This window comes from Scedosporium apiospermum, assembly GCF_000732125.1.
Source record: "Scedosporium apiospermum strain IHEM 14462 chromosome Unknown SEQ_SAPIO_0110, whole genome shotgun sequence".
NCBI classification, from domain to species: Eukaryota; Fungi; Ascomycota; class Sordariomycetes; order Microascales; family Microascaceae; genus Scedosporium; species Scedosporium apiospermum.
Window position 1 is genome coordinate 1,175,541 of NW_015971811.1, and position 17,915 is coordinate 1,193,455.

General features: G+C 51.9%; 4 protein-coding genes and 1 pseudogene across 4 annotated transcripts; 2 read left to right on the forward strand and 3 right to left on the reverse strand.

Moving 5' to 3' along the window:
* Window positions 1-904: 904 nt before the first annotated feature.
* On the forward strand, window positions 905-1,705 carry SAPIO_CDS7274 (annotated as a pseudogene; the record flags this gene model as incomplete).
* A 5,011-nt stretch (window positions 1,706-6,716) lies between these two features.
* On the forward strand, window positions 6,717-8,794 carry SAPIO_CDS7275 (uncharacterized protein; the record flags this gene model as incomplete). Its single annotated transcript, XM_016789164.1, has 9 exons — window positions 6,717-6,904; window positions 6,976-7,124; window positions 7,212-7,327; window positions 7,415-7,558; window positions 7,657-7,815; window positions 7,884-7,906; window positions 8,096-8,302; window positions 8,437-8,580; window positions 8,782-8,794. The coding sequence occupies 9 exons, from the start codon at window positions 6,717-6,719 to the stop codon at window positions 8,792-8,794; spliced, it is 1,143 nt and encodes a 380-aa protein (XP_016640991.1).
* A 548-nt stretch (window positions 8,795-9,342) lies between these two features.
* SAPIO_CDS7276 (uncharacterized protein) lies at window positions 9,343-11,021 on the reverse strand (the record flags this gene model as incomplete). The annotated part of the gene is made up of 4 exons (XM_016789165.1): window positions 9,343-10,168; window positions 10,237-10,336; window positions 10,394-10,650; window positions 10,852-11,021. The coding sequence occupies 4 exons, from the start codon at window positions 11,019-11,021 to the stop codon at window positions 9,343-9,345; spliced, it is 1,353 nt and encodes a 450-aa protein (XP_016640992.1).
* Window positions 11,022-11,690: 669 nt separating this feature from the next.
* On the reverse strand, window positions 11,691-12,653 carry SAPIO_CDS7277 (Ubiquitin-conjugating enzyme; the record flags this gene model as incomplete). Its single annotated transcript, XM_016789166.1, has 3 exons — window positions 11,691-11,771; window positions 11,837-12,543; window positions 12,644-12,653. 3 exons carry the CDS (start codon window positions 12,651-12,653, stop codon window positions 11,691-11,693), a joined length of 798 nt encoding a protein of 265 aa, XP_016640993.1.
* A 749-nt stretch (window positions 12,654-13,402) lies between these two features.
* SAPIO_CDS7278 (uncharacterized protein) lies at window positions 13,403-14,372 on the reverse strand (the record flags this gene model as incomplete). Its single annotated transcript, XM_016789167.1, has 2 exons — window positions 13,403-13,928; window positions 14,218-14,372. The coding sequence occupies 2 exons, from the start codon at window positions 14,370-14,372 to the stop codon at window positions 13,403-13,405; spliced, it is 681 nt and encodes a 226-aa protein (XP_016640994.1).
* Between the last annotated feature and the right edge of the window lie 3,543 nt (window positions 14,373-17,915).

The window sequence follows — 17,915 nt, forward strand, 5'->3', positions numbered from 1 at the left end:
CGCAGCACAACGATCCAGGTTCGGACATGCGCAGAAAATATTGCAGTCAGGCAAGTTGGCCAAAAAGGAAAATAAGCCAGAACCGAGTCTGGTCCAGCCTTTTACCACTTTCATTCTCTTGCAGTCTTACGTCAAGGTTACACCAGCCGGATGAGCTTGTCGCCCTCTATCACTGCAGCTATTGGTAACCAATGACCTCGACTCATAACTGGAACTGGGAATACATCAAATTGATATGTGGGATTTCAGTGTGAACCACAGAGACGTGGTCTGGTGCTGGATGGACAGGCAATGGAAGGGACTAGAGTGATGTCGGCCCCACCAATGGTTGGCTAGCCGCACTGCAAAGTCTACAGTCGATCTGAGAAAGTAACTTTTCCTTGGCTGTTGCTTCATGCAACTCGGTGGGATGGATGACTTCCCGGCAGGCATCTATCATCCGTCTGCGTCTCTCTGTCGAAGGTGGAGGTTGGAGAAGATTGAATCCCCAGAATATTACAGGGTATCTATTGCTCGTCCAATCTCTCAGCTGCTGCGTGCTACTGCAGGACTTCGTCCTCACCATCCCGCGGAAACTCAATTCGGTAGCCTCTTTACAACTCGGACATTAGTCCCTAAAATCCCTACCTTGTCAAGACGATCTTGCATGACGGCACACGGGAGAATATAATATCGGAGAGTATCTACCTCTTTTGCACTGGGGACCTCAAGAGTAATCCGGTCCTTACCCCCGTCCTGCTGAAAACCCCAAGCTTTCCAGCCGCAGCTGGTGGTGGAGGATTGACTGGGCTCGCCAAACAGGGTGAACCAAGTTCCCACTCCATTCGTACCTCTGAAGTCTTCGTCGCCTATTTCCGGGTCCTACAGTCGTCTAGTGGGGAAGGAAAACAGAACACTTCCTACAATGGCAGAGATTCTCACTTTCCCAGATGGGGATGCCCAAAAGCTGGCTCCCTATTTACCGCCGGTCCCCGAACCGGCAGCTGCCGCGCGTACTGATATGGGAGGGCGTCGTCGGCCATTCGTTACCCTCACCTTTGCGACATCTCTCGATTCCTCTCTCTCTCTTGCTCCCGGCACCCGGACTCGGCTCTCTGGTCCCGAATCTAAGGCAATGACTCATTATCTCCGAAGCAAACATGATGCAATTTGCATTGGCGTTGGAACTGCTGTCGCGGATGACCCTGCCTTGAATTGTCGTATTATTGCTGGGAACCAGCCACGGCCTATCGTTATCGATCCCCTTGCCCGTTGGGAGCTCAAGGAGCAGAGCAAGGTGCTACAGGTAGCAAGAGAAGGCAGGGGGAAAGGTCCCATCGTTGTGACTGGCGTGTCGGCTCCATCATCGACCTATCTGAAACTCGTTGAGGATGTGGGCGGCAAATTTATCACTGTACCAGTTGACGAAAACGGCCGGTTGCAATGGTCCGATATTCTCGCCGTCCTCTTTGAAGAGGGAATCCGGAGCATCATGATCGAAGGCGGCGCTTGTGTCATCAACTCCCTTCTTGACCCAGCCCACCAAAGTCTCATTGACTCTGTCATTGTGACCATCGCGCCAACGTGGTTGGGCCAGGGCGGTGTGGTTGTTTCGCCTCCAAGAGTCCATGACCAGGGCGGGGTTGCGGTTCCCGCCGCAAGACTCTCTGATGTGGCATGGCATCCTCTGGGAGAAGACGTCGTTCTATGCGGTCGACTTGAGTGAGATGGTAAACCCGCTTCGGCCCTTCGACCCGGAGATCGCATACACGTGCCCGCCGTTCGCCAAGTGTTTATGTTGAGACCAGCCTTTAGCAATAAAAACGGGGACCCTATTCTGGCAATATACGTGCCACTCGAATCCAACTTTGATTAACTATAAACCTAGCGTCGGATCATATCCCGCGTCCGATATCTTTGATGTTAATCAGCCACCATATTTTAGACATGACCTCTCCATCTGATCTCTAGCCACCGCAGCGGTATATAGAGAAGACCGGTGGTGAAAAATGCGACAATGAACCCTATATCGCCCGTTTTCTCTGCGATTGGACCCGTGTACAAGCTCGTCTCCATCCCAGGAATAACAAGTCCCAAACTAGCCACCGAAGCAAGAATGGCCGGGATACCTGTTGGAAGACTTCCTCCAACATTCCAGATCGAGTGGTCGAATGTTGACCAGTCCATCTTTCGAAATATCATCAGCTCTTCGATCACGACTGCATCGAAACAGCCAGCCCAATACCCGATGACAGCCAAGTAGTTTGTCAAAGATACTTCCCAGCGGTGAGCAGTTTTCAGTGCCATGGGAATCATCAACGCCATTGTTACCGTTACCCAGATGAATCGGTGAACATTAGCGAAGACTGGCAGGATCATTTGTAGACAGAGGGCCACTGAGTACATGGAGATTGCGACATTACCAATGATGCTCAAAGCTAACACTACGAGGATCACCTTGCCGAAACCGCCGATTGGGACAAGGATTTCTGCCATCACTCCACCTATGCCATATCCCTCGAAAGACTCTTTCCAGGCTGGCATGTTTGGGATTGCGCCGCCGATTGCCGCTCCAAATATCAGGAGGGGAACCGAGGGTGTTATGAGAGCCATGAACAGGTAGGTGAATATTCGTTTCCTAAGGGCCCTTGTTAGCCTTCTGTGTCCTATGGCCACGCTCGACTCTGTCTACTCAGCCTACTTGGGAGCTTCTGGCTTGTGGTAAATTGAATAGTCAGAGACCGTTCCTCCGAACGTCAAGAAGTAGCCTGCCATCAACCCGCCGTACGAGAGGATTCGAGTTGTGTCGGCTGGTGCTACCTCTTGCTGCTTATGGAGATGGTTGTGAGCACAGCCGACTAGAATTAGTATGGCTATCATGTTCGGGATCCATTGATACCGTTCCCACAGGTGGAGAGCGTTGTATCCGAGAAACGAGGCCAAGAAGCCGATGGCACAGACGACGACGATACCAACACTAACACCAATGTTCGCTCCGGGATTTACGACCGCGAGGGTTTGGCCGCCCACAATCGAGGACATGAGAGAGAATCCTGTCAAGGTAGCTGCGTTGAACAGGAGGGGGATCGTCACTAGGTACAGCCTGTCCGTCATCTATCGTTAGTACCCACGCCAGGAGGGAAGAACGAATTCGGCCCACCCAAAAGAATACCGAGCCTGTACCATCTGTCTCATCCCCGTCTTATATCCACCAACTCCCATGAAAGCCGGTGGAATGCTTGTAAGGATGGCGAATAGCAGAATGACTAAGGCTGCTTCCTTAAGACTCAGTCCGAATGACGTTGTCGCCAACAAACCGGTCGGGATACTAATAATATCCGTTGCTAAGGGGTCAGTCCGTCACGCCTCCAAAGGGAAATCTAGCAGTCGACACTTACGGCAGAATGCAGAGAAGACAAGTAAAGTACACCGTGAAGATATCACTGTACTTGGTTTGGGTCCTGAACTCAAGTGGCACTGGCTTGATGCCATTTTCTTCCACTCCTAGGTCAAGGAGTTTTTGGTACCATTTGGAATTTTCCTCGGGTCGCAAGGTATACACATCTCCAGCCCCTATGTGGAGGAAAGAAGAGATTCCGTGTCGTCCCCGGGTTGTTTTCCCTTTTAGGCCTTGCGACCGCGACTCTATGTCTCCTGCTCCGTTTCCATCCCCACCAGGGTCGGGATGAGGAGATGCCATAGAGGTAGACAATCGTTGGGAGGTTTGCGAATTTGATTCCCAAGAGCGGGAAATCTATGGCGCGGGGAGCTTTCTATGGTCTAGGTTGACTGTGGGCTTTCTGAGCTGCTGTCCACGTTGCCAACGGGGGAGAGAAGCCTATCTCAACATATACGAGCGACTGTTAAGCCTGAGACTACCTCCCGTTTTCGTCGACGCAAACTCAACAGAACAATCCCCGATCATCGGCCTTTGTCGTTATGATAAAGAACGTCGAGAGCGGTTGTGCAATGGGGCCGTGGTTCTTCCGGATGCCGGACGACACCCCACGCCAAGCAAGCAAGCAAATCAATATAATTCCTCACGATATCTCCCTAGACAGATGCATACGCGCCTCAGTGGGACTTGCAGTTTTGGTCTATTTCGTCATCGTCAAGGGCGCTGGGCCGTGGCCTTGCAGATGGCTGAGAAGACATTTTCCACCCAGCATCCCGGAGGTAAATTAGCCCTGGCCAACTTTACCCATGGTTCTGATGCCCATTTTCCTCGGCGATTAGCAGAAAATCAGGAAGAGTCCCTCAAGTCGTTGCCTTATATCCATCCCGATGGGTCCGGCTTCAAACTTGGAAGGATCCATAAAGCTGAGATGGTCGTCGACGAGAGAGCTGCACACACATTTCACAACCGTTCACCATACTGCTCCCGCTCGACAAGACAGCATGGACAAGCCCTGCCGACTAGGGACCCCGGTCCTATGAACTCGCTGGTTTTTAATGCCCCCATTCTTGGCTTCTTACTTGCCGAAGCCATGTAGACGTGGCCAAGCTAGCCTGAACGCTGCAGATTGAATGACGCCGGAAAACCCCAAGAGGGGACGAAAACATGCTCTAATTCCGAGTCACACATGGCCAGAGCCACTAGTTAACAGTGGCAAATGCAGAAACCGGAAAGTGCTGTTCCTCAATGTACGGCGTCGTATCTCACGAGACACAGAACGGCACCTGCAGCACTTCTCAATGATCAGGCATAAACACTGGAAGTTGCAGGGTCTGACACAAGCTGTGATAAGCCATCCAACCTTTCCATTACGGCGCGTAATTAAGTGGCAGCGGAGCTAAATATGCGTGCCACCATTCCAAACTCTCGAGACAAATCAACTCGCAGACCACAACGCTCGTCGCCTCCTACGGGTCGGCGAAACTATTGCGATTGCCCGTCAGTGCAGATCAAAAGGATGTGCCATTGGTGGCATCGGACAGAACGTCGTCCAGGAATGAGGGTTAAATCGATTGGGCTCAAACACCTAGCACGATTTATTTAGTCCAGTGGAGAAGACCCTTCTAGCAGCAAGCTCCTCATATTCAGGGCGTGGGAGCAACATGCGAGGCGGGGGGGGGGCCGCTCTCGGCTCTCAGAGCTACGTTTGCCTAATCAAGTGCCGTGGGTCAGGTCGGTTCTTTCTTGCGACAACAGGGTGACCTCGTTCCCAGACGAACGGTGTCTGCTTATCTTTTCAAGCCGGCCGAATTATCGTCACACGTGGCCTAACCATCTTTACGGATAGTTCCTCCATCCTTTTCCCAACTCTTTCGTTTGACATCTCTGCCCTGGGGAATAGAATGCCAATCAACTCCGCGACGAGGTCGAGTGTGTCCGCCCACAAGTGACCGCAAATGGGCCACTTCCCATTAGCGATATGGACTGGCTTGAAAAGGCCTTGGCATCGGAACTCTTTACCAGTACAACCGGCCACCCCGGTCTACAACTCTTGGAACAGACCGACTACTTCCCTCGAGCCTAGCCGGATGCAGATGCGGGCCGTGAGGTGCATGATCAAGACGCAGGGATAGTCTGCGAATGGGGAAACCTGTCGAGGATAGCCTGCATTCTTGCTCATAAATCTCGAGGTTCTAGTGGCTGCTCGACAAACTGAGGAGCCGTCGGCATCCAGCATCAATAGGAGGAGCCCTTGGGGCCCGATGCGCATTTTGTGTCTCCAAAGCAAAAGAAAGGCTTGGACGTGGGTCAACCCGTTTTCCATGATCATCCCCATACGCCGTACCACTCGACCATGGCATACGCTGCTAATCCTTTCTGACCGAGCTCTAGAATGGCTTCAAATTTCGGTAGTCGGGACGCGTCAGTGTTGTCCGACTACGGGTCTGAGCCTACTCCCGCCTTGGCGTCGATGTATGGTGTCTTCAACTTCTCGCGATAACCCCGCGGTGTTATTCAGTCGTCGGACAGAAACAGCCAATGAATGGACTAATATGACTGCGGTCCGGACGGAGAATGCGGCCGGTCAATAGGCCCTAATGATGTGGGTTATGAATGACAGTGGGGGCTCCGGGATCCTAGAAGCCGCCGATATATCATACCTCGCCTTCACGCAAGAGGTGTTTTCTATGAATAATACAGTATGGACGAAGACGAAGAAATGGGCCTGAGAAACTGCGTTTTACTATACCCTCAACTCACTTCGATTCGTGTTTAAGTATTGCTCTTTCCATACTTCGAGGTCGATCTTCGTCCTTTTTCAGACATTATTCTTCTATCGTTATGTGTATTAGCGGTGTTAGCTCTCTCCAGATAGCAGCAGCCTGCTTCCTACTTGTATGCGCGACTTTGGCCATCTCACGGAGAGGTCGTTCAAAGCGCCGTTTTGGTCTTCCCCTTCCTCCAGGCCCTCCAGGAGAGTTCATACTTGGCCATCTCCGGTTGATACCAAAGTCTGATACAGCTCTCGCGTACGCCAAATGGGGACGAGAATATAGTTGGTTTGGAGGAAGCCCTACCCCATTTCCACAGCTAACAGTGAAGTCCACAGGTTCAGATGTCATATACCTCGAATCTCTCGGGCAGCCCATTGTGGTGTTGAACAGCACGGAGGCGGCAGCAGAACTCTTGAGCCGAAGAGCAGCAAATTACTCTGACCGACCCCGGTTCACCTTATTCGAAGTGTATGCACCTATTTCCCCCTCTCAAGACCTTCGTCCTGTTCAGATTTCGATCCTAAACGGAGCACGGGATATGTTAACAACCCGGCTCAAAATAAAGCATGGGGTGGGGTGCGACATTGACGTTCCTCCCTTTCGGCCCCCAATGGCGCCTGCACCGGAGACTTTTGCAAACGAACCTCAGCCCCTCCAGGGTCCGCCAGTGGCAGAAGCTGCAGACCCAAGAGTCTCGGCGTGCCGCCATGTCCATCCTAGTCGACGAAAGCACTTGGAGACCAGCGCTAAAGAGGTGGGGGCAATTTGTCTGCAGGCACCTTAGCGGAGATGGAATGCGAATGCTAAATGAATCGACATTGTTAGGCTTTCCGTTGCCGTTGTGCTCATGGTTAGCTACGGGATACAAGTCGATTCGGATGACGACGAATATCTCAAGATTGCCAATGATGCTATTCATGTGACTGGAAATGGTGGTCTTCCGGCCGGTAGCATTGTTGATATATTTCCGTTTGGTACGACGAAGCGGTTGCGGATCCTGCAGTCCTGGGGTTCACCTTGATGTTTTGCCCTTTAATAACACATTTTCCCCTCTTGTTTAGCGCGACATCTTCCTAACTGGCTTGTCCGGGATTGGCCCCTGAAGTTTGCCCGGGAATGGGGATGGGCGATACGGAGGTTGCACGATGTTCCCTTTGCGGCGGTTCAGGCCGAAGTGGTATGTCTATTCCCTTTCACCCTTGGCCTTTGTCTTCACCAATTAGACAGGCCATTACGCGTGTCCTCTAACTTTCCAACTCTCAAGGATATCGGCATCATAAGAGACTCCTTTGCGCATGATCTCCTTGCGGAGTCCAGGTCCAATGAGAAGCACGGTCTGAACCTATCATTTACTCTCGATGATATAAAGGGGGCTAGCGGCGCCATCTTTATTGCTGGCGCCGATACGGTATGTGCCCTCTGCGCATGATCATACGGCCCTTTGGGTTCCACGCACTTCAGAGAAGCCGCAATCGGATCCGCACCTAACATTGACTTGCCCCCTAGACCTGGGCGACACTTGTCGTCTTCATGCTATGCATGGTGCTCTACCCGGAGGTTCAAGAAAAGGCACATGCGCAACTCGATTCCGTTCTGGGCACCGACCGACTTCCTGACTTCGCGGACAGGCCCCTGTTACCTTACATCGACCTTATCCTGCAGGAAGTCTTTAGGTATCGAATCTCACCTACCCCTGTTCGAAAGATGCATATGACTGATCACCAGAAACCTAGATGGGCACCTCTCGCGCCGTTAGGTTAGTGTCGGTAATACCCCGACACTTCAAAGGTCGTCGCCACACTAACGCGGCTCTCATAGGGATCCCACATAAATCCATCAAAGACGATGTCTACAAGGGAATGTTCATACCGCGAGGCAAGTCGCCCCTCAAAAGCGCGTATTCTTTGCTTACCGCCTATCGAGTACTAATATATACATACTATAGGGTAAGCGAGCTTCTCAACGGCACATTAGGCCGGGATAATAACAACCCCGTCATTAGTTCCACTGTCTTTGCCAACGCCCATGCCATGAGCAGAGACGAACGCATCTACAAGGATCCGGAATCCTTTAACCCGGATAGGTACGATCCCTCCTCTCACGGAGCGCCTGGGGAGCCCCGCCCTGTTGGGCATTTTGGCTTCGGCAGGAGGTAAGTCCTTCACGCCCATCCCTGCACATACAGTGTACAAACAAAAAAAGGAAAAGAACATGTTTGTGGAGTCCCTGGTATAGTCGATAGATACTATATGACTGCAAGGGCTCGCTAACCTCAAGGAACTAAAGATCATGTGTTGGACAATTCCTCGCAGACAACACCTGCTGGATAGCCATCGCCACCATCCTCTCCGCCTTCAAGATCGACAAAAGATGTGACGAACACGGCGTCACAGTCGAACCCACCATCAAGTTCACAAACGGTGGTACCTGGTGCGTAGTGTATATTCTTTTTTCTTTCTTCTTTTGAGCCCGAATACTCCCCCGCCCCCCACATAATGCTCGTCCTTCCTTCGTGCTCCTCACATTCGATGCACGGGGCGAGGAAGAGCCATCATACAACCAATTAGATCCTTGCTTCGAGCTTTCTTTCCCAGATATTTTTTGCCCCAGTCTTTGCGCCCATGGCTTCAGGCTCCGAAGCTAATGCAGAAGAATAGCCATCCAGAGCATTTCGAATGCTCCATTCGGCCTAGGTCGGCGAGGGTTTCTGATCTATTGGGTCTTGCGTTCCCCGAGCGAGGAACGCAGGAAAGAAAAGACAGCAAGGGATAATGCAGAAGACTGGAAGTAGCGGAAGTCGAGGTGGAGAACTTCAATGAATGAAAGAATGAATGGGAGGAGACAAGAAGAAGAGGAAGAAGAAGAAAAAGAAAAAGAAATAAAGCTTGGGAATTGGCCCAGAACGATCCGAAGACGTCCTCGACTCCAGTAGCGAAGCAAAGGATAATGGAGGTAATACATCAACTACTCGTATTGGGAGACAAAGGATGAAATGGCGCACATTTAGCAAGGGGTCTTTTGTTAGTTTCGTGTTTGGCTCATGTTAACTATTCTCTACCCAATCCCTATAGTAAAAAAAAAGGGAGTAAATGAATAAGTAAACAACACTAAACAACAGATAAGGGAAAAAGAAAGCGCAAAGCGAAACAGAAGAACAATAGAGGATGCCCGTTCTCTCGTCTCCCTCCGCTCCTACCACCAGGCCCATGACCACCTCGCCAAATCTCTCTTGATTTGAGAAGCGACCCCTCCGTTACCCTTGCCCTTGGTAGTGGTACCATCCCCCGCAGCAGCCACCGAATCCTCTGGATGAACAGTTCCTGATTTCTTTCGTAAACTGGCCTGTCTTGTAGGAACGCTAAAGGGCATGGCGTTTCCCATGCGTACATTTTCCCCGCCTCCACCTTCGGCAGTTCTGCTCAGTGGCCTTTTGCTCGTCCTGACGCTCCCGCCCTTGGCTGCCGCATATACCGCGGGATGTTGCCCATCCCGACATGTCCACTCCCGCTCCCGCTCATGTCCCTTCTCCTTCTCCCTGTCTTGGAGTGGCGGGGTTGGCTCGTCCCTTGACTGTATTACCATCTCAACGGCCCTTCTCGCCTTGTCCAAGTCCCAGTGCCTCATGATGATTCCCACGAGGAGACTTACTCCCGCAGCACCCTTGACGGGAGAAGGTCTTCTTTCACAATCACCGTAATCCTTCAGTGACCCGGCTCTAGCCCACACCGAGGCGGTATCCATCCGCTGAATCCATGCAGTGACAATAGTTTCGAGCCGGGTGCTCAAGGCCAGGTCTGTCTGAGAACAAGAAGGTGCGAACGCTGAATGAGAGTAACTGATACGGAGTCGGAGATACTCCTGAGGGGAAGTGCCGAGTTGGGCCTCGAGATCCTTGAAAAGAAGATCTGAGCTTGGTGGCGGGGGAGCTGAGGCTCTCGGGCGTGGCCTGCCAAGTGGCAGGGAGGGGGACAGCCGAACATGGATAATGAGTAGAGTAGCTGTGTTTAAGTTTAATGCCCTTTGAAAGTGTTAGCCTGTGAGAGAAAGAAGATGAATGAAACAGAAAATTTATGGAACCGTACTTACACGGGAAATGATTCATCCTGGATAATATTCAAAACCGTGGTTCCGTTGGTCGGGAGCACGTCGACAACAAGGTTATACAAGCATCCGTATGAGATGGGACCTTTCCGATAGGGTTAGATATTCTCTTGGTTCCGTACTCAAGCTCTTCTCAACTTACTCAATACTGGCCGTACAAAGCCCAACTGGCCTCCCCAACCATTCCAAGGCGGTACGGCTGGTGGTCCTCCATCAGATCTACACAGCTGAGCCGCAACCTCAACTGCAACCCAGATTGAAGTCTCCTTATCGCTGACTACATCAACCTCGGGCGTAACATGAACTCTTGGCACAAGAACATGCGGTGCACACTTCTCCGTATCCAGGGATGTCAACGTGTCCGTATCGTACCCTCCGGAAGACCGAGATGGACGGTTACTGGGGCCGATTGTGCCAAGTCCGGAATCCTACGGGGCTCTAGCAGCCGGCTCGGCATACGAAAACCTCTCTGGTGGACCAGAGTATAAGTTATAATGGTCTCCATTATCGATATCGTACCGCGTTGTGAAAGACTGTCGGGGCCGAACCCTTCGCACACGCAAGGGTGGAGAGGGTGCCGCCTCACGTATAAGAGCATACGGTTGAGCTACCCGCTTCGTCATGGTCAGGGGCGGCGAGTCCGCCATGGCGGAATCCACAACCCCGCTGTCGTACGAATTACCACTGGGCTCCCTCATGCTTCCTGTCTTGACAATGCTCAAGGGTCGGGGCAGCTCCTCCGACGGCACGGGATCAGGCGAGCTATTCATGGCAACGGGCGATGGAATGTATCGAGGGAAAGCGATCGATGGTGACCCTCTTCACTTCCGGTAGCCCTCGACCGCTTGCGTTGGGATGGACGCTGCGCTTCGACGTCCTCTTCGTTATTGTCTTGGTTATCGGATGAATTACCCCAGCAGATGAGGTAGGCAACGAGTCCAACAACGGATAATACAAGTATGATGAGAGAAATGATGAGTGACGGATAATTGGTTCTCCCACACTTTTCTTGACACATATTGATGGGAGCAAATTTATAGAGGAAAATCAAAGACGAGATGCGAAATGATCCTCATATACACAAGCAGAAACAGAGTCAAAGAGATGCACCGATGAAGTCGTAAAGGGGTATCAATCAAGCATTGGGGACTGCAACTTCCCCGTCATCATCCTTGGACACCAAATGTCGGAAAGAGCTATAAGCGCCTAACAACCCCCCGTCAATCAAGAAAATAAAGGTTGAGGCAAGCGATCCTATGGGGCGGGGAAGAGCAAAGGCAACCAACCTTGTGTTCGAGGCCATTACCTCCCACCCAAGAACCCCGGGGTCGCTTGCCCTCGAAACCAAAATAGTTCCGAAGAACCCGCTTTCCCTTCAGTCCAGAACGGCGGACCAGCGCCTTCCCCAGACCTCCGGTAGCAAAAAAAAGAGATGTGAGTTACTTGGCCACGCCAAGTGTCCTCATGAGGTTGCCCTTCACCGCCTCGATCTCACCCTCTTCCATTGGCAGGAATCCGATCTATGTAATCTGTCAGCATCTGGAAGTTGCGAAGCGTCTTGGTGGAAAAGAACGAAGGAACATACTACGTCATCAACTCCGCTCGCACCACCGTATAGCACAGCTTCAGAAAGACAAGCCGCGATGTTCTTCTTAACCCTATCTTCCCACACCCCGTCCCAGTTCCAATCGCCAGGTTGCCTCACACTGGGAGACATATTATGCGTCCCCACATCAGCTCTCTCCGACCGGTTGAATTCATCATCGAATATCTTCCCCTGTGCCTTCCTACGAGTCCTCCACGCATGCCACGCACCAGGATTCCCTGCCGCCTCTAGAGGCACCGAATCTAGCACAGCCTCGTCATCGAAAGTGCTCAGTATATACCTCAAAACGTCGTACGTCGCTACGTGTTCTGTTCCTGTTTGTACGTAGGCAGGAACGTCTCCTGAGGGAGTTGATCGATTTCCGGGGGTCGTTTCGACACTGGCCGTTCCCGGACGAGGTTTCGTGGGTGTCTGCGCCCTGCCTGTTGAGCCGGATGCCGTTCTGTTCCTCCTTCCAAACCAATTCGCGAACCCGTGTCGGAGACTGAATCCGCCGGGCGGTAACCGCTCCGCATCGGATGCGCTGACGGTGCCGTTGTCCTGGATATCAGTCGTGTAGGTGTAGTTCGAGAGAGGGGTGATTAGGGGGTGGAAGATATCTGTCGAGAAGGTGACGAGGGGCGGTAGGCGCGGATACATGTCTGGGAACGAGATGTGGAATCGCAGCACGGCGTTGATATACGGGCCTAAGGAGCAATTGTGCTTTCAATTAGCTCAGATACCAACATCAAACTTCTAGGGGGGAAAAAAAAAAGGAGGATGCTCACCTTTCCGAACAAACATTACCCCAGACCATAATGATGAGTCTCCTGGAGTCAAGCTAACAAATATCCCCTCCGGGCAAGTTTGTTTGAGTCCGGCGCTACAGCTCTCGGTCAGCTCTGACATCACCAGCTAGTCTCAGGAGCTTGACGAACAATTCTGCCAAGAGGTGCTGCCTCCGTAAAGAGGGCAGACTCCCCATTCGTGTCGATGACATGGTTGCGGTGATAAATTAGGCCTCGGAAAGAATGATTCCTAGGTCTATTCGCCTGAAAATACTTTGTATATCGAGTTATGTTGATAAGAAAGATGATCCATCATCCGAGACGCCAGTGATCAAAGGAGGTTTATGCGACAGCGGGCGGTGAACAAGAGCGGTGAAAATTCTGCCAGTCATACATTGTGTCCCACATTTTTAACCCAGCTGCGGGGTAATTTGGTCAAGACGGAAAAGAAGTGATGGGAGGAGGGGAAGCTTGAAAGAGCGGTGGAAGAGAAAATGTGCTGAATTTTGGTGGAAATCTAAAGAATGTGTTTATTCTATGTTCCCAAGTCGTTCCATACCGGAAGAAACCATTCTCTATTACAAAAGAGAGAGTTTTAAAAAGAAGAAAATAAGGAAAAAAAAAAATGTACCAGTGTTACCGTCCCATCGCCTTACCATCTCATCCAAGCCCATGACGACATCAATTCATGACCTAACATGAGGGGACCCTCCTTACCCTTTCCCTAAGACCCTAGCGCCGGGATATTTTCCATGACTTGTAGACAAGAAGAAAACTTCTAGTGCTTAGTTCCTAGCCTCTGCTCGATCTTTGTCTTTTCTTGGTCCTTGATTCTAGCAAGTTCGTCCTTCGTAGCATCGTAGCGAGCAGTAACTTGGTTGAATGGGTTCTCGGGGCTCTTCTCAAACTCTTTACGTATTCGCTCCTTCTTCTGGTTGAGGCGCAGACCCGCTCCCGTACCATCCGAATCCATTTCAGCGAGCCGACGCTCCTCGTACTTGGCGTAGGCGGCGGGGTAACGTCGCTCGGGGTGGCGCTCGACCTTCGTATCTGCGTGAGAAGCGGTGGTGATGGATAGGGCGTCAAGGGCGTTGTCGATGCCAGAAGCATGGAGCGCGGGCAGCGCCTTGCCGGTGCCCAAGTCGTCGAATTGCGAAAGGTCTGGACCGCGAGTCTTCTTCACCGCCGACTTGGACTTTTTCGGTGTCGATCGGCTGGGCAGGCTCTGCTCCTCGGCGGCCAGGAGTGCATCTCGTTCAGCCTTTTTTCGGGCCTGCTCGGCCTTCTTTTCGAGCTCAGCGTCTCTGTCGTAAGCCAGGTGGGTTAGTTGCAGTTTTCCAAACGAATGGCATCGAGGATTTTAAGAAAAAGTCGGTTGTTGAACGTGACTCTGACAGCGCATGGGGGGCCTGTCGCAGATGAGCCCTGGCATGCTGGGATGGGGTGGATCACAGAACTGCGGTCTACGTAGACATTTTTCCTCTTGCAGAAATGAAAAAAAAACAAGTCAAGGCAACGGCGACAAGGAGAGGGTGAGAAGTGAAAAAAGAAGGCGGAAAAAAGAAAGATATGCATAACCCTGGTCGCACTTACTTCTTCGCCCTGCCCTTGGCACCAGTCTTCCACTTTTCCTCCTCAAGAGCCTCCTCTCGGGCGGCCTGGGCAGCGGCTTTTTGCGCAGCCACCTCGGCCTTCTTGGCCAAGCCGGCGGCCCTCTTGCTGGTATCGCCTTTCCTGGGGCCGGACATGGTTCGTTTATTCGGTGAATAATGCGATACTTTCGGGTGTGAAGAAGATGGTACGTCGGTGTCGACTGGGACGTTTGTCCCTGCACAGCGGTTCCAAGATGGATGTTGTTCGACCGGGGTTATCAGTCGGCCGGATATGTGATGGTGGGGGCCGGTGTTCGATGGGGATGGAACGGGTTGGGGTGGATGGCGTGTTGTCGTCGATGTTGTTGTGTCTGTGGCTGTTTAAAGGGATGCGTCGAATCCAGGATTCCACAAGGCGGGTAACTGTCTCGTCACCTGTACCCAGTAGTTGTTGAAAAATAAGAGACTACAGAAAATTGATGTTGTCTGTCCTGAAATGCTTGACATGCGGAACAGGCGCAAATCTCGGACAAGGGTGGTGTATGAGGGGAAAAAGAGGCGAAAATAAGCAGGCCTGCAAATCACGAGCGGGAAAAACCAAAGCCCAGAAAATAAAATAAAAAAAATAACCTGAGGTCGAAAATAGATTTCATCCCAATAGCTAACCTTCGCTACCCTCTGGTTCACCAGTAGTAACTTCCCGCTGCTGCCCGCCATTCGCTCGTAGGGGGACTACTGCGTACAGAGTGACTCCTTCCTCCAATAGTCGCCTGCCCGCTCTGACATATGAAATCGACTCGACTTAATGTCGGTCACTCCTCCTCTGTTCGACAGCGCTGAACTATGCACGAAGTACTTCGTACATTACACTACACTAGGAAGTCGCGCACATCAGACTTGGAAAACTTGTACTTGGTGGCGGACTTGGCGGGACTTGGCGGGACTTGGCGGGGCAGGTGCCGGTCAGCCCAGTGTTGCGTCACCATCAACTCTATCCGACATCCCCGGTATCCTTCTTCTGCTTCCAAAGTACTACCTTGTTTCGGACCCCCGATCTGCAATAATTGGACTGTCTATAGACTGTTCAGCACACCCATTAGGGACAGTATCAAACTCCCCCGAACCAGTAGGTATTGAGGAATGAGCAGTGGTGGAACACGTCGACTCGGGATACAGGTATGAAAACAGAAAGGCGGGCAGCATATCAGGTCACTTGACCAAGCACTGCCCTTGGGGGCCACGATGTTAGATTCGCCGCCAGCGTCGCTTTCGGTCACCTACATATGTGATAAATCCTCGCGCCGAGGTCGTCGATATTTCAATTTTTCAATATTCCCTTTGGTGCTGCAGATGTGAGGGTCGAAAGAGCCACTCACCCCCGGCTGGACGAGGAAGACTGCATCTGCAAAGGTCTTACAGACAACCTCTTATAGCCTCGGATTGCCTATCCTTCCTCGGCATCATCGAATCTGTTGCTGCGATCCTATCAATATACTGCATGTAAGACGATACGATGCGCCGGCTCTTTGACTCTCACCTATCTCTCGACTTCGCGCAACGCAATCCTTCCTGGATCAGCTCGCTCCTATTCGGCCGTACCATGCAACCTGACGTCGGCAGCCGCAATGCATGCTGTAGTCTGTACCGAGTTTTTGAGATGTTCGGACAGGAGCTCGCTTAAATCCCTAGCAGCAATAGCATAATGTCCGAACTCTTCCATCGCGCGGCAAGCCTCCGTACGTTGTATCCCCCAAAGCTGCCATCCTTGTCCATGTCCACGCCTTTGCCCGCTCACACACTCACCGGATACCACGTAATAGTGCCTTTATCGCGCATCTGCGCGAGGCTCTGAGGGATGCCAAAGGCCCAGACTACACCGGAGATAGAACTCCGGAGGGCTGTTTACTGCAAGTACTACTTGTAAACCAACAGTCGTACATGTTATAGTGCACCCAGATCAGAAGTTATGCCGGGTCTAGCCTCCCATGGACTCTTTCGATGCATAACTGTGTCCTCCACCTTTGGGCTCCCAGTTAGAACCTACGAAGTACGCAGTCGTGAGGCCACAGAGGTGTCACCATTGCTAGACCAACACCTCATGAACTCCCGAAGGTCCCATCTACTTCGTACATTTTATGATTTCTCCCGACCCCCCTGCCGACCCGCCTGTCCGTCCATCATTTTGGATGCCTGTTGGTCCTGGCGCGCTTAAACTGTATCATGGCTGCTGCTCAGCTGGGGTATCGCATGTAGTATTATGTACCTGCTCCCTTCCCCCATCTCGATTAAGCCGCCATGCCTTTTTTTCCCTTTTCCCATCTGCAGCAGCAATTTGCGCCCCAGGAATCTGGATCACATCTGCAGAGGGGAGAGACCCGCTGTTACACGAGCCTTGGCACCTTCCAGTTGTGAATATCCGTGCCGTCTCTATGTACGAAGTAAGTAGCTTTCCTATCCGTTTCCGGCTGCTCTCGATTTGCTCCGATCCCTGCCCCTTAGTTGCAGCTGGGGGGAACCCGGGAGATGTACCGTTGCATCTTGCACACAACCCACGAAGTACCGTCTCCTTCGTACGGAGTAGCAGCAGATGACACCTTGCACCTTCACTCAACAACTAAGACGTGCCACCTTATCGGACCTTGCTAGCCAGGCATACACCCAGACATACATACACATGTGCACTGGATGGAGGCCTCTGTGAAATGCTGCAGCATGAGGTCGGCCGCATAGGTCGACCCAATTCTTGTGATGTTAGTAAAGGACGCTGCAAGGTCATTGTCATGGAGATACAGGGGGGGATGTCGCTCAACCTGCACCATGGATACCGTGACAGGGAGCTAATATGACCTATTTCCATCTGGCCTGTCTGCCGTTCTATTCTGCGCGCGGAGCACGCAAGCCACGACTGCTTTATACGAACTTACGAAGTACGCACATGCAGTCAGATCCTTGATACCGTTGCTGGACTTTGGGGGAAACCAACCAGAGTCGACATCCTTCGTCTTAATCTTCCATGGTAGGTAGCATCATGGGTTCACCCACGTCCATGATGCAGGACCGACGTATACCCTGCTCTTTTCCACCACTACTTTTATGTACTTCAGCCACCCCAACATCAAAACCCGGCAGGGATAATCCGCGTCCTGGATTTGGCTAGGATGGGCGGGCGCAGTGGAGGGCTCGCATATGAAGACGTGCCTGGAAGCCCTGTTCAGACGCCCCACGACGAACCGTTCGGGAGGGAGAACCGCCCAGTGTCCACTGACTGCACCTCAGTAATGGCGAAACACAATATGACTTCCATAAAGGGTCCCCTACATATGCGCCTGGTTGAAATGGGCATTTCAGAGAGAATATCTTGAGGTAGACAACCTCTCACAACCGGGAATGAAGGAAGCTTGCGAGCGAGCCCGGTGTGTAAGTCTGCCTCAGTACCAAGAAAGATGTCGGATAGAGGACCCACGAAGTACGAAGGTACTCATACTACGAAATGCTTTTTGATCCTTGCGTACATGCGCGCTAGTGGAGAACAGGATGCTAGACAAGCCGTCAAGCCGTCGGCATGTCTCAATGAGAAGTGACAAGCTTCGGTCCCTTTTCCTTTTCGTCTATGGGGGAGGCGGAGATGAAACTAAATTGGTTATCCTAGGGTGATGTCTCGGTTGTCGCGGTTTGTGGGGAAACGCTCCGTACAAAGTA